Raw genomic sequence first — 16,151 nt, forward strand, 5'->3', positions numbered from 1 at the left:
CGCGAGTAACTGGTCGTCCAACATTTTTGTGCCATCTGCAAAACACGTGTTCGTGACGTAGAGGCGGGGTAACTGAAAGGAAGAAACAAACCGGTTTACTCTTGCAGAAATAAAATCCTTTTAAAAATTGAAGTGTTAGCTTTATTGTATCGTTCTGTTATCATTAAAATGTCAGCGCCAGTGTGCAGTTGTGCCGAACAACTCAGTAAACTTACACAACAAGTATCAGTAATGAGAAGAGAGATTAAAAACATCAGGTAGGTTGTTAAACCTTTATGAGTTGTGTTGATCTTGAAAAGACAAAAAACTCCATTAAATAAATGTTTCATGTTAATCACAGACAGCAGATAGACGGATCTATGCGAGCACATAAAAAACAGATGTCATCACTTCAGTCGACGCTGACAGATTGTATTAGCCATGCTTCACAGTTTCAGAGCAAAAGCCCATCAAAGTGCCTCAGTGAGGTGAATCAATTAGAACAAGGTAAACTTAGTGTGATGTGTAAAACAAGCCACACATTTTTTTGTACAAGACATTACACGCTGCCAAGTCATTTGATACATTTGTGTTTGCTGTAACTGGTAACGTTGTGTCGTTTACTGTCTAGGGCGCATTTGTACTGTTCCTATTGGATACGTTAATTCGTGTTTTGCGGTCAAAAATGGCACTCCACGACAACCCACCATATGCAGTTCCTCTCGAGCCAGCTTGAAGATTGAATCGTCAGTCTTCAATAACCCTGATCATTCTTTAGTAGGCCTGGAACAGTACTCCCATATCTGGTGTGTAGTAAAAGATTGCCTATCTTTATCTTCAACTGTACACTACTACCACATTGTAGGAATTCAGTTCTTTAGATTTAGACATTTGAAGGAAGATTTACATTTGATGCTTGACTGGAAGACAGTTGGACTTTTATAGTGATCTCTTTTTTTCTTTTACTTTACAGGATCATTTTCCTTTTCCATAAGAATGGGCAGTTGAGCTACAAAGCCAAAGTCAAGCCACCCCGTCTGAATGGTCAGAAGGTGGGGGTGTACTCCACCCGTAGCCCCCACAGGCCTAATGCTTTGGGGCTGACTTTGGCTAAGCTGGAAAAAATCACAGGTACTATTTGCATTGTTATTACATTAAACTTGAATGGACTGTCACTACAGAATAGACTACACTGACCCTTGTGATGTATTTGAAATAGCACGAATAAAATATATGTATATACATATAAAATGTGTCAAAGCTGCCTATGAAATTCCAGTGATATGAGAAAACAATGGCTGGTGAACGATAGAGTTTGACAGGGTTTTTTTCACCACTGACTGCAAGTGTAATGTTTCATACGTGATGAAGGAACTTGACGAACAGACACATCACATTTTTATTTATTGTTTAAATCACTATTTTGTGTCATTGATATATTTTTAAAAAAATTGTCTAAAGTATGGCACATTTTTACTATAATATTTATAATAGAAATGTGTAAAAGTAATTATAACATTTTAGATGATAAGCATTCTGCACAGGTGATGTACGTATTTTATTTAACATTAAATCGACTTGTGTGTAAAACTGTGTGTAAATGGCTTGTGTGTAAAACTGTATGATTTTTAAACACCAGTCAGCGTTAAAAAGGCCCAGTTAATTTATTTTAAATCAAATCCAGATAAAACATTGAAGAAAAGCAAAATCACTGATTGTTGTTTGATTTTAAAGGAGATACACTTCACTTGTCAGGAGTTGACATCATCACTGGAACACCTGTCCTAGACATCAAACCATATATTTCAGACTATGACTCTCCTACAACCAGAACAGACTATACCAGTAAAACGTCATCATTCACAGACCTTCAGATGGCTGAAGACATGGAGCTAGATGAAGAAACAGACGCGATCTTAGAGACATCTTATAAACATTTTAAAGAGCTTAGCCAAGAAACAAGCATCTCTTGTCCAGCCAGTGCTTCGGGTTTCTCTCAATCAAGGTCTGAATGCAGAGGTGTGAATGATGTGCTAGCAGAAGTCAAAGACTACCTCGAACACAGCCATGTGTTCTGTGAACAGACAGCGGAGGACAAAAACACGGATGCTCCCGAGTGCAGTTTAGCAGGACCAACCCCTATCAGTTTATCCAGACTGAGCTTTGGTCACGAGTTACACAGCACTATTGCTGCCTGGGTTAGGGCGCCCCCTATCAGTAACCTTGATGTGCGATTTACTGTAAATGCTGAGAAGGATCTTAAAGAGTTTGTTCCCTGCAACAGTACAGGTACTTATGTTACAAACATTAATGAACATTTGAGATTTTATTCAACTGTATCTTTTGTTATTCTGATGAATTATTTTGAGCTGTAAAAAATGTTGTCATATGGAAAATCATAGATGTTAATTGATTCATTTTTAAATAAAGCCAGTGGTCACATATGTCATTTTGATTTAACAGACAGTCAAAGGCCAAAGTTCCAGTTCTTAAAAGGACCTGATGAGGCAATAGCAGCCATCCACGCCATTCTCTCAGCTGACCCCAGATCAGTATATCGGCGTGCACATTGTCAAGACCGTCTGTTTTTCTTCACTCTGGACACAGCTGACATCACTTGCTGGTTTGGAGATGGCTTTGCTGAGGTTGTGAGAGTCAAGGCTGTGCAAGGTTTAGGACCTACTGAACTTGCCTCTCTGTGAACTTGCCAAAACAACCTTTTGTAGTTTTATTCACCCTATATACATTAATTTAAATTGAGAAGGTGTTATTAGAAGACAATGTAAGGAACAAAGATACAAAGACAATGTATAAAAGTTGTTTTATTTCAAATATTCAGATACAAATGAACAGATTATTTGTCACATAGCCCTAAAAGTTTTTGCCTCAGAAAGGGGCAACAGTGATTTACTATAAAATCAATTCCTTTAATTTGTCTTTTATGTTTCAACTTTTGTATGATGAGTAGCATACACAAAAAACATGAACAATTTGAATAAATATACTGTTTGTTGTTCTAGAGTTCCAATAAAAATATTTTGTCTAACATGTAAGTTGTCTTTTTGCATTGTACAGAACAGGTACTCAAAAAAGGTGCTCGGGTACATTCTCATGTAGGCTTTCTGGGTAGGATGAAGCAGTAGCTGGAGCAAACACTGGCACTGAGATTTGAATCTGTTCAGGCACATCAGTACGCTGTTCACCTATTTCTAAAAGAAGTACAGACTCTTAAAATACCATATTTTGTACACAAAAAAATATTACAATTCATTGTGTTGAGACACGTAGTGTCTCTAATGGTAAGGGGGTATTTGTAATACCTGAATCAATGACAAGCCTTTTTTGGGATAAAGGCACGTCTTCCTCCTCATCAGGTCCTAAATCCTCAATGAAAAACGTCTCAAGCGTTTTTTCTTTTATTGTTTCCAAAGACAATGGTACTGGTGCTGGTTGTGGCTCAGCTGGTTGTGGAGTTGCTGTTGTAGCTTCTGTGGGTAATACAGGTGGTGTAATGGAGAGAGGATCTGTTTCCTGAACCACACTTAAATCTTCTGACAGAACTTCCAGTTGCTGTTTTCTTGGTCGACCTTTTCTTCCAGGGGTACCACTGGACCAATTTTTTGCTCTTTTTAGGCTTTGTTCCCTGCAGTCAATGTTAGGACAATATTACAAAGTAATTATGTTCAAGAATGCTTTTTAGTGTTCTAAATGATCAAACATGTATACATTTGTGCATGTAGAAATACCACAGTGCAATATAAATAAAATCTATCAATGCTAGTCGATTTTAGTAAGTTTAGTTTTTGCTCAAGTCTCATCCCCACCATATCAATGTTATCTTTACCGAGACACCCACTGGTTTGCCTTTTCATCTGCCTCAGCCTTTCGTTTCTTCAGCAGGTCTCTGTCTCTCAACCGTAGCCGAATTCCACCTTCCAAACAAACAAATCAATCCTGGCGTTTAGTTCTCAAACATTTGCTGTAAAACACTGATGTTAAAAGTCCTCAGCATTCTTTTTTTTTATATAAGTGTATCAAACACATGCTCAATCCACCCTGCAGCCTAACTACAGAACTGTCCGAAACTCTTAAAAGTATATATTATCATATGCAAACGACAAACAATTAAACAAGTATTTAAATAAACATTAGCCAATACTATGTGCAGAAAATTTACATTAAAAAAATATAATTTTTACAAAAAAGTTCAACAAATTTTAACAGCTTTGTTTTAATGATTTATTTTAAAAAATCAAGGTATTTATTGCATCTTTAGGAAACAAAATTCATGCAGTCCTTTGTAAAAAACTAAAATTTAAGATTGGATTGATTTGAAGTCATACCTTCATTAGAAACGTTTACTTCAGATGGCGGATTCTCTTTCTCCAATGTCTCGTCCATTTTGTTGGCCTATCACAAGAATTTAAAGTATTAAAATGATAGTGGCAAAAAAATTGCGCTCATTTACTTTCTGTGCCTCAGAAAGAATAATTATCTGGTTAAACATTACTGTAGTGCTGGAAAAGTTTGTGCAGTTGTGCTCTTATCTTATTTGCAGAGGTGGAGAACTTGGCACAATATTCACAGAAGTAAAAAAGGAGGTCATACAACTGGCTGCCAGCCCTGATGTAAGTGCTGTTTAGATATATTTGTCTAGGTCTAAGAAGTTTTCTTAACTGGTCCTCAAGGCCAAGAGTTGTGTTAAGTTATGTGTTAAAAAATGAAGTTAACATTAAAAAACATAATTCATGTAATATAGCTAAGACAATCATTATTACAGTACAACTTTGGAAAATGTTTTATAATATCACAGTGCCATCCAAAATGGTTGCTGAGATGTTTCTGTACACATCCAAATTCAATTTGCTTCTGAATTCACAGGCCATAAGGCGTTATAATACATAATGGGGATCTGTGAGCTTGTCACATAACACTTACAGTCATTAAATATGCAACATAGCACTAAACGTGACTACTGTAATCTATGTACTGTTTCATTGTCCCAAGCATTATGGTGCCCAAACATGGGACAATGCATGAGGGATTTTGTTATATACAATCAAAATGTATAAAAAAGTCAATACAAACAAGAGAACGTGACCTAATCACACTGTGTACAATGTGAAAAGATATTCTTAACTAAAATACACACAGAAAACACAGCACGGAACAACAAATAAACAATAAAAAGACATGTTAAAATTAACACAGAAACATTGACATTAAGGGCTATTCTGTATTTCCATTTAATTTGAATACTCTTAATGCCAGTAAAATGACTGCCTTTACTGGCTGCACCATTTTATCTCTGCTGTTCATTTTCTGGGTGTGTTACAATCTTTTTAAAACACATTGATGTCTGATGTCCCACCACATAGATACTGTCACCGCCCTTAGAACAACTGTTAAGGTATAATTAATATTACTGTATATAAGACATAATGCTTTAATATAACATAAGCATAATAATAGCAACAATGGACAACATTTTTATAAGGTAAAAGCTGAAGCAATTTTTGAAATACTGTTGTATGAGCTGTAAATGTATTTAATTTCACAGTATTAAAAGTTTTTTTATCATAGAAGTACTAGAATTTTATAAATAAATAAACACTATGCTTGCACAATGCATTTGGCTGTACAAAAACACCTTTGCATTGTTTAGCTGAAATACAACCATTCAATACAAAGCATTTACTGAATTTAATTATGCCAACAAAATGGCAACCCAATTACAAATCCCTCACTATAGTTGTTGCTGTTTAAACTGGGTCAGAGTTCTCACATGTTGATATAGTTGTGTTCTATTATCTGAGGCTGTATATCAACTAGCACGTTAAGTGTCTGTCTAGGGGAGGTGAGCTTTGACCACTGTTCTTTGTCAATATAGTTCGTCCAAGTAAACAAATGTTGTTATTATTTGGTAAATAAACAAAAAAAACAGTTTTATGTTTCAATTAAAAAAATGTCCGTAGGGTGTGAGTGCGTGAGTGAATGAGTGAGTGTGTGTGCCCTGCGATGGGTTGGCACTCCATCCAGGGTGTATCCTGCCTTGATGCCCGATGACTCCTGAGATAGGCGCAGGCTCCCCGTGACCCGAGGTAGTTCGGATAAGCGGTAGAAAATGGATGGATGGATGGATGTTTCAATTATGCACAATTTTATAATTTTGACCAATGGATTTGCTATTTAGAAACTAATAATGGGTCTTCTTTGCTAAAAGCTGCCTGTCCCTTTATGATGTGTATTGGTTATTTGTAGTCATATTTGTAATGCGACTCCACTTCTTTGCCGATGCTTTGGAAATAAATTTTCCATTAAGCTTAGGTTTATTTCACTTCAGTTCAACCACCTCTAGTTTCTCTTTAAGGTTCGAAGCTATATGTCAACAAAATATGCCCTCTCCTGGTAAATACTTGCTTAAACAACAAACAATATAATATGTAAAAACTTCTAATCACAATACACTAAGAAACATAAATTATACTCTATTTTAATACTGTTCAAATTATTGAAATTGCATAGGTTGGGGTCTCTAAAAATAATAAATAAATAATCATTGATTTAAATTGTTTTGAGGAAGATTTTTTCTAGGATAGTTCATCGGCAGTTACAGTAACTCTAAAATGAAGATTGTAAAATTAAAGAGAATGCTTAGCTTATACCACGACTATGCCTTAGTTAGAATAGGATATTTAAGGTTTTTTTTAAATGCCTTAGAAAACAACATCACTGGTGTGATCATTTGTTATATGTAGCAGCCGCCTTGGCAAGGTCCCTCTTGTAAATTAGATTTTAATCTCAATGAGTTTTTACCTGGTTAAATAAAGAATGAATCCCTGAAACAAAACATTTGTGCTGATATATTTTAAGGTGTCAGGGCAAGTTATTTTCAATTAATTTTAGTCTGGGACTAGCCTTAAGACTTGTCTGTGTAACCAGGCTTAAAAGTTAAGCCGTAAGAAGTTTTGAGTACTTTAGTATCGATGAGTGCATCAATATGTTTAAAATGGTTACATTTTTTTGGCAAAACCTGGCCACCTAATGCTGTGTGTTATTAGTAATATCTAAAGTAGTGTGTTGCCAAGACACAAATTAAAACCAAACCCCTTTAGAGACTCATTTGCATACAATTACCATTTAAAATGCACTTACGTATTGTTTAGCCATAATTGTACTTGTGTTCAGGATAACACAAAATGCAATCATTTTGTGAAACAAATACATTCTTTTTTTAGTATGTTCTTGTATAAACATTACTTCTTATTACAATAAAAATAAACAAAAAGTATAAAATACAATATAAAGTGAAAATCTATTGTAACAAGTAAATTTAAATTAGTTTACTGCAGATATGGCACAAAACCTACTGTAATGACATCATTTTAAGACAGAGAGAAATGTACGAGTAACATTTCCAAAAAATATATATTTCCAGAAAAATACAAGCCGTAAACGTTTATATACCACAAACTGTAATGCAGCAGTGTTGCTGCGTTTGTCGTGTTTACGAGACTGCAGTGGGAGTCGGTGACCAGAGATGGCGCTGTTGAGTATATATTTGTTTCAGTGCCGTTTCCCCCCATGGTTTCTGCTCTCCCAGAGTAACTTGGCGCTGGGCTCAGATCATTATACAGTCCCATATTCTCCCTCCATTAAGGCATCTTTCTACCTTTTGGGCTGAACAGAAATCCCCCCTAACCCAAGAGGAAAGAGTCCAACTTTTGAGGGCGATATGGACATGAAAAAGAGAATTCATTTGGAGCTGAGGAACAGGACACCATCTGATGTAAGTAATTTTGAGCCACACGTTTAGTTTTCTGCCCAGCCATGCTAGCTGTGCTACTTTCTACTTCCAAGTGACCTGTGTGTAGTTTAATGGTAAGCACATGGGTGTAATGCCGCTGGCACAGAGTTAAGAGGAGAAAGTGCACTAACGTTATGTATATTCACATCATTAATGTCCATTCGTCTTGTTTTGATGCGAAAGGACCCAGACTGTTTAAGCTAGACGGAGTAACGTTTACGTTAGTTAGTTTGGGCGGCTGAAGGCGTTATTGCAGCATTTAATTCCCCCATGCTGGATGTGTGGATTCATGATGTGATACGATCATATAGTGAATATTTTCTCCTTTAAACGTCGGTGTTGTTAGATATGGACGGGATGGTTTATTTCACCGCGGTGGCCATTTTTGTTGCTAACATGAGGCGCCCTTTATTACAAAGCACTTTAAAGCTAAAGTAATCAACGTGAAATATTTAAAAGACAAACAAAAATTAACATATTTTCTTAAATATGGGTCACATTTTCAAACCATCGCCCTTCAGTGTAGCTTTTTTCTATACCTCGAAAGAGATGTAATAAATAAGCTGTAGTTTTTAAAAGTCAAAGTATAATTTGATGCACAGCCAGTCGCATTATGAATATATTCTTGCTAGTGACCGACGTTTCCGTTTATGTATGAATAGAATGATAAATGAAAATTAAAGTCTTCGTCAAACTGCTGAGAGATGTGCAAAAGCTGATCGTAAAACAAGTCATATTAAACGCGTTGTGTGTTATTAATAAATGAACTGTGTTTTACTCGCCAACGTTATATTGTTACTTTTTCGTGTGAGACGGTGGTTCCCGCCATTACTCACCATTACACCCCACGCGCCACTACTGACCAACTATCGCTCGTGGTCGATATATGTACGTTTTCTGAATATTTTGAATGTGACGTTACATTAAAAATGTAACTTGTGCCTATTATAACGCAATGTACACGAAGACGGTACGAATGGCTGAAGCAAAAATAAGCTACATGTGCTAGTTTTGTTGGTAGGTCACTTCGGCTAAACGTTTGAGAGCAGTTAACGTAACGTTAGACATAAAGTGAACATCACGTAAAACATTAAGCTGTTAGGTAACTAACAGCGTAGTGTCAAATTTTCAATCTGAGTGTTTTGAGTTAGGTTTAATGCGTAGAGAAGCATGAGCTTAGTCTGTCTGAGGAGGCGCCATGTTGTCAGGAAAGAAACTCTCCATTTTTGTCTCTGTAATTTCCGCTCTATCTTCGTCTTTCGCAGCAAGACGACGCCATCGACACGCCGCTTCTGTCTTACATAAGCTTTTAAATACACTCCACTTGCAGTTTGTCACGCAAAATTTCACGAAAGATGGAGGTGTCTTTCGGATATGTCCATGTTGTCTGGCCGTCGACTTGCAATCTGCTCTTTTCTCATTGGTGACTTGATGCCACAGTCTTAGCCATAGGGCTAAACAACAACGGCTGTAGACTTTTCGAACAGTATTCGGTGGTTTTAATGTTTGTTCGTAAACTAACATATTAACGAACAAAATGTGGCACAACAAACAGGCCAAAATCATAACCATACAATATAAGTGTATTATCAAGATCAAATGCATTTTTTCTCCAGTACAGTAACTTTTAAACCCAGACTTTCCTCGCTGTTGAACATGTCCATGTTGGCCAACGTGTCCAAAACCTCTGACTGTTAACACAGTTAATGTTTCACTGTAGTTTGTATGAATTTGAATACTTAAAAACTATAACTAGAATAAAAAAATATAAACTAGATATAAAGCTAAATAAAAACTATCGCTACTTATAGTTGAGCCGCAGTTCATTTTTGTAAGGCTTGCACTTCCCTTGTATTGTTGCTACATTGTTTTCTTTTCTTGTTTTTTCTAGGTACGAGAACTTGTCCTTGACAACTGTAGATCAAATGAAGGGAAAATTGAAGGCCTTACAGTAGATTTTGTAAATCTTGAATTTTTAAGTTTGATAAATGTTGGTCTACTTTCAGTCTCCAACCTTCCAAAACTCGGAAAGCTTAAAAAGGTAATCCTTCTATATGTTTATGTTCTATTAAATATGTATATTTAACTTGTGTTTTGGGTTCTGATATGGTATATGTTTGAACTCTTCCAGTTGGAACTCAGTGACAACAGAATCTCTGGAGGCCTTGATGTTTTAGCTGAAAAACTCCCCAATCTCACACATCTAAACCTAAGTGGAAACAAACTGAAAGACATCAGCACATTGGAACCCTTGGTTTGTACATACTTCTCACTCAGACTGCATTTGATGCAATTTTACACATTGCCTTTACAGAAACTACACTTGTCAATAATAGTCATAGAAATAGCTTCTGTTCTCTTTGACAGAAAAAGCTTGACCATTTGAAGAGTCTCGACCTTTTCAATTGTGAAGTCACAAACTTAAATGACTACCGGGAAAGTGTCTTCAAGCTCCTTCCGCAGCTCACATATCTAGATGGCTATGACATGGATGACCGAGAGGCATCGGACTCTGATGGAGAAGCTGATGGAGTTGATGATGATGATGACGAGGGTAAGGGTGTTTAGCTGTTAACTAAAGTGTTTAAACATGATCTGTTTCAAGGGTTTGTAAGTTCATTTATATGACTTTCAATGCAGAAGGAGAAGACGAAGATGAGGATGGAGAGGAGGAAGAGTTTGACGAAGAAGAAGATGAGGATGATGATGAAGATGAGGTTGAAGGCGAGGATGATGATGAGAGTGGAGATGATGAGGTAACTGTTGATCTGTTTATTTTTTTATTCAGAAACACTAGAACACAAACTCATGGGGTTGTTGGTTTTAGGAGGAAGACTTTGGTCAGGATGGAGAAGTAGATGATGACGATGATGATGATGACGAAGACGACGAAGAAGGTAATTTTTGAGTCGTCTTTTTTGTTGGTTTGCCGTTTTTAAATTATGGGTGAAAGTGACTATGTATCTCTCTCAGAAGAAGAGCAAGGGGGAAAGGGTGAGAAGAGAAAACGAGAAGCAGATGATGAAGACGAGGAAGACGATGACGAGGAGGATGATTAAGAGCCGAGGAACAACTCTGTTACCAACCCTTCCCTCCCTCTCCTTTTCAACAACTTGGCTATCCCATCAACCTTGCTATCCCTCCACCCCCTCTTTCTACCCAAGCGCTAAGCTCCCTGTGGGGGCAAGACTGTACCGGACGGGTGGAGCTGTGCATATGGAGCCTACGAGCTGAATGAGAGCCTTCTGGATCGGTGGCTTACTCGGCATTCCACAAGTCTACTGTCAATCCCCTGCCCGTTTGTGTTTCAAAACCTGTGGGGACTTTGGGGACTGGTATTTAGTTTTGGGTCTGTGCTTTTAATATTTTGTTAAATGAAAGTTTTTCTTCTCTTTTTTTTGACATTTCCTCCCCATTTAGTTTTTGTTCCAAATTTCCCAATAAGAATGCTATAGCAACGTGTAACAAGCCAGCCATAATTTTAGTGTGGCAGTCTGTGGCACAAATCAAGGTTGTAGCTACATTTTTACTTTCTGTAAGACAAAAACAAACTTTGTAAATAAAATAACATTTTGTGCTTTGCTCGCTCTCCTACGTTTCAGTCTTTTGTTTTAACATATTGTTGAAGGCAGAAATAGAGAATGGCTTGGGTTAAGATGAGAAGTCTGTAGATTTCAAATTTGTACTTTTATGTATTTTAACCAGGAGAAGACACGAGATCCAGTTTGTTTAAGCTTGATCCAAGTCACCTTGGTGTTTTTTTTCTTTTGTTGAGCAACAGGTTGCTGTGTTTGAAGTTATGAAAAAGAAACATAACTTTAAAAGTCACTGCCTGTTACACTGCTTCATATTGCTCTCACCGACAGCAGCAACAAAGTGCATATGCCACCCTATATGCAATTTTCCGTTGTCAATGGCAAAATATCTATTGCAAATTGATATTGCATTTGCATTGACAATCAGTGTGTTTGTGCCCGCAAAAGAAACCGCAGCAAAAAATCTGAACTCTGTTTAGATTTTCTCTGCAGTGTTAACAAAACTTAATGACCATGTCGAGCCCTGTTTTAGGACAATCAGCCTCCAAAAACATAAAACTGCGGAATCTAAAACGGTTGCTTGCTTGTTCTTTATTTTAGTCCTTTTCTTGCAAAACATTGAACATTTGTTTTAAAAGACCAACACAGAAATTATTTTGTAGCAGCACAACAAAGCAGTGTAGTTATTTCATCTACCAGCAGGGGACAGCAAGCACATGTCAACCAAATAATGAACAATTATTCTGTAGGGTTCAATCTTAAACTGGCTGGCTGGAGCGTTCATGCCAAGTTGTGTCCTTCCTTCTCATGTGTTTTTAGAAAATGTACGCCTTTGGTGTAATCAGGTCAAGTTCATTCCTAAGGGCTACGAATTTTCACAATTTTGCATTGTTGCAAAGCAGCTGTGCAGAAAACAAGTGGGGCAATTCCATGAAAATGTCAGTCTTACCATGAAAAAAAAAGTTTTTAACAATGTTTCTTTCTGTATAAACACTGATATTAACATTTTGTGGTTTAAATACCCATGCAAGTTCTCTTAGATTTTAAAGCATTTGTTTTATTTTTTTAATTCATGCTTTTTCATAGTCAGGACTCAGGTATGTGCCATTTTCAGCATCGTCACATCCATAAACAAATTCATCATAAATGGGCACATAAAATTTTTAACTAACTATTTTATGCTCTATAAAGAGTCATCCCTACTCCATTTGATGTGTATAATTGGTTTGTGCATTTTTATTCACAGCAATCCTACAAAATTTGTTGTCTTCCAAAAACGGTGTCCTTTTTTTGTCACATCCATATGCACGTTTATTTCCCTTTTTAAAAACGGAAAACTTTCCATATCAGATGCTTTCCTGAGGTTCAAACTATCAACAAGGGTTTAGTAAAATATGAATAAATGGTTCCGTATATTGGTAACAAAATACATTCTCTGAGCGTTTTTGCTTTTTACTCAAGTGAAAGTGTAGAAGTACTGGTTTTAGAACTACTTAGTGTAAAAGTAATGTAAGGAATAAAAGGCCCTTAAGGACAAAAGCTTAGGATGCGCCACATGGGCCTTTTGTGCACTATCCTCAAAAAAACATTTTTCTGAAGGTCATAGTGACTATAATGTTATATTAAAATGTTAACTCCCCTCCAGCCTTTAAAAAAAAGTTGCCAGCCAGCGCCAGTGTTTTTTTACATTTTCTGTAATTACTTTATGGATTAACAATATATAAAATGAAAGAACATAGTCTGCATTCAAACTAAATAAAGCGTTTTCTTCATTTGTTCTTTTTTATCAACCCTTTGATGTGGGTAGGTTGCTTTAAAAATGCATCACTTTGATTAAACAGCTGAGATAATAAAAAAATTTGGTAAAAGACTCCACCCAGATTAGACTCAGAACAATCATTAAAAACAGATCAAATATATACGTTCTAGGTCCAGAGATTCTGAACTTTTTCCAAAGGTGTTTAACAGCGCTACCTGCTCTACAGCACCACAAACACCAATTGCCGTAATAACTTGTCTTGGCAGGGAACGATTGATTTTTTTTAATGACGAGATAACTCGTCAATGGCGGGGAAATTTTTATTTTGAAATATTTCAACATTCAGCCGCATATTTGCACATTGAAAGAACGGATTTTAGTACAACTCGCTGGTGCTTGGTTTGGACGTTTCGCTCGAGTTCTCTTCTTGAGTCTCTGCCACGGACATCTTCGTACTTGGTTACATACGTCTGCTATGTCCAGTGTGCTGGGAGTAACGAATTACAAAGGTAGTATAGCCTTCTTATCACAACATTGTCAATCGCAAACGCTAATATATTCAATCGTCTCTCTAGCGAACTACTGTAGCTTAATTTGCGGAGAACTTTTAAGAAATAAAAATTTTTGATGTCCTTGCAGTAGTGTGACGTGATTTGTGTCAAGTGCAATTAATGGATGGCGTACAAACCAATAGGATGTCGGAATGGTATATGTTTGTACTTCTCATTCAACCACAATCAAATTCACTCTATTCGGATGGTGCGATTTGTCTGGATAGGTTTTTTTTGAAGATGACGAGCCGGATGGAAAACAAGCCGAAATATAACAGGAGTAACGAGGCTATTTTTAAAATGTAAGGAATAGAAAGTGCAGATAATTGCGTCAAAATGTAAGGAGTAGAAAATATTTTTCCCAGTTAAGTATAGAGACCCTAAATTTCTACGTAAGTAAGGTAGCGAAGTATTTGTAATTCGTTACTTGACACCTCTGGACATATTGTAGGAATGTAGTTAACTATACTAAATACACCTTATTGTAACGAGTTATTAAATAATGCAAGAAAACTTTAACCTTATTCAACTAATTCTGGACATATTGGCTGCGTCAAAATAACTCAACTTGCGGTCTTTGCACTTGACTACTTTCATGACGTATTTCCTGTTTTTGGTCCAAGTGTTCTAGTGGGCGTAAAGATCCAAAGTGAGCATGTATTATTTCTAACCCGATGTGACACTTAGCAAGTGCACACATATAACGTTAATTTTTGTGGTGTTTCTAATTATGAGATAAAAGCCGTTTTACAAAATACATAACTCTGGTGTTTTCAAGAATAAAATATGTGACACTACATTTTACTACGAAATTATGTGTAATATCTAATTATATAGCCAAGTCAATTCAGATTTATTTTTATAGCGCTATATTTGTATTTAATCAAAGCAGCTGTACCCAAAAAGTATTATAACATACACTGTGCGCGCGCTTTCAAGTGGCCAAGACCGCAAGTGGGGATTTTTGGAACCCTTTGTGTGCTTGAGACATATAGGCTGCGTCCAAATACAGTGTGTACAATGTCTTAAAAATGCCAAAGGGCACTAAACCCACACTAGCTTGAATGCCGCATCGGACCGGTATTAAGGCTTAGCGTATCCCACCATGCATCATGTTCTTGATATCGTGAGACGTTTTGCTCGGGTCTCGCGAGATGCTGCGGAAAGCTTTCAAGTATATGATATACTTCTACTTTTTGAGGTAACATGTGTTTATCTTTTCTCTTAGTTTTTTTTTTGAGTACAGCTGCTTTGATACAATACAAACAAAGCGCTATAAAAATAAATCTGACTTGATTTGACTAACCTTATATAATTAGATATTAAATATACGCGCCTGGACTGCCGATAACTTCCGGTCTGTGTTTTTGTTTATCGGTATAATAATGTTTATCGGTGTCTAATAATAGAGCTATTGATATTTTTTTTTATGTTCATATTACTTTATGTAATTTATTGTTTCACACGATTTGTTGAATTTTGTTGTATGTTAATCTTATTAAATAAACAATTATTTTAGTGGGTCCTGTAGTTATTTCTTGGTATCACAGTCTAAATAAAAAATATTTTGGAGAGGCAAGTTTAGCCAAGGGACGGTTCTTGTTTTTTTTTTTGCTTGTTATCAGAAATCATCTAAAGGCACTCTAAAGGCCTATTTCACGTGGTCCGAAACTACGTCACCGCAGGGTAAAGCAACTTCCCCTACAAATGAAATCCCATTGTAATAGAATGCGCTTGTGTCATTTAAAGCTACTTACGTTTATCTGTGCTGTCTTTTTTGCGACTTTAATATATAATAAATATGAAAATTAATATCTTTGCGTTTATCCGTTTTGTGCACTCAGACGGCTACTATTCAAATCATTTAAGTGTTTTGAGTTTATATTGCGTATGTTATTCAAACTTGATCACGTCACTGTATATAATAAAATATCTATTATAATATTTATTATATCTCTATAATATTGTATATAATAAATTACTTTAAATAATTATCATAGAGTCTAACTCGTCAATATTTTTTTGTAAATAATATCATAAACTTTTACGGTAAGGTTTCTTTTTTATTGTAATTGAAATACGATTCTCTGTTCATTCATAATAAACAATGTTAAATGTTAAAACTTAAATGTAGAACATGTAGAAGGTTAAGAACACGTATTACATTGCACTCTAACTGATTTTGATAAATTAGACCTAATTATAAAATGCCTACCATAAGCTGTGTTGTCCGTCTCCAATCATTTAATAGGTCGCTTTCAATACTGCATATAAGATTCTAATGTTCCTGAATAATCATGGTCTCCCGTTTATTTTAATATACTGTCTCCACGCCAACATAATGTGTGGCTTTACTCATTTTTTAAAATGTCAGAATCACAAGCGAGAACAGACAACCGAATACTTTTTTTTCTAATTTTCTGCAACAGAAAGTATGATGCGAGCCTTACGGAAGGGTTGTGTAATGTCTTTCCAGCACAACACGATGCCATTACTGCAACATTTATTTAATCGATATA

The 16,151-nt window shown here is 36.1% G+C and overlaps 3 protein-coding genes across 5 annotated transcripts; 2 read left to right on the forward strand and 1 right to left on the reverse strand.

Annotated features, from left to right (window-relative positions):
* The first annotated feature begins 67 nt into the window (after positions 1-67).
* trmo (tRNA methyltransferase O) lies at positions 68-3,027 on the forward strand. Its single transcript, XM_056764176.1, has 6 exons — positions 68-257; positions 341-486; positions 611-785; positions 953-1,110; positions 1,714-2,268; positions 2,443-3,027. The coding sequence occupies exons 1-6, from the start codon at positions 169-171 to the stop codon at positions 2,679-2,681; spliced, it is 1,362 nt and encodes a 453-aa protein (XP_056620154.1). The 5' UTR covers positions 68-168; the 3' UTR covers positions 2,682-3,027.
* On the reverse strand, positions 2,784-4,613 carry hemgn (hemogen). Of its 2 annotated transcripts, none has more exons than XM_056764395.1 (4): positions 4,323-4,613; positions 3,836-3,911; positions 3,300-3,622; positions 2,784-3,188 (listed from the first exon to the last, which is right to left on the reverse strand). In XM_056764395.1, the coding sequence occupies exons 1-4, from the start codon at positions 4,378-4,380 to the stop codon at positions 3,064-3,066; spliced, it is 582 nt and encodes a 193-aa protein (XP_056620373.1). In that variant the 5' UTR covers positions 4,381-4,613; the 3' UTR covers positions 2,784-3,063. The 2 variants fall into 2 exon arrangements, with proteins under 2 accessions (XP_056620373.1, XP_056620364.1); XM_056764386.1 differs by having other exon boundaries at positions 3,824-3,911; positions 4,323-4,605.
* Positions 4,614-7,547: 2,934 nt separating this feature from the next.
* anp32b (acidic (leucine-rich) nuclear phosphoprotein 32 family, member B) lies at positions 7,548-11,368 on the forward strand. 2 transcript variants are annotated; one of them, XM_056764373.1, is made up of 7 exons: positions 7,548-7,768; positions 9,678-9,827; positions 9,918-10,040; positions 10,154-10,340; positions 10,427-10,542; positions 10,614-10,683; positions 10,763-11,368. In XM_056764373.1, the coding sequence occupies exons 1-7, from the start codon at positions 7,715-7,717 to the stop codon at positions 10,843-10,845; spliced, it is 783 nt and encodes a 260-aa protein (XP_056620351.1). In that variant the 5' UTR covers positions 7,548-7,714; the 3' UTR covers positions 10,846-11,368. The 2 variants fall into 2 exon arrangements, with proteins under 2 accessions (XP_056620351.1, XP_056620340.1); XM_056764362.1 differs by having other exon boundaries at positions 7,549-7,768; positions 10,760-11,368.
* The last annotated feature ends 4,783 nt before the right edge of the window (positions 11,369-16,151 follow it).

The sequence above is a fragment of the Triplophysa dalaica genome, chromosome 2 (genome assembly GCF_015846415.1).
Source record: "Triplophysa dalaica isolate WHDGS20190420 chromosome 2, ASM1584641v1, whole genome shotgun sequence".
Lineage (NCBI taxonomy): Eukaryota > Metazoa > Chordata > Actinopteri > Cypriniformes > Nemacheilidae > Triplophysa > Triplophysa dalaica.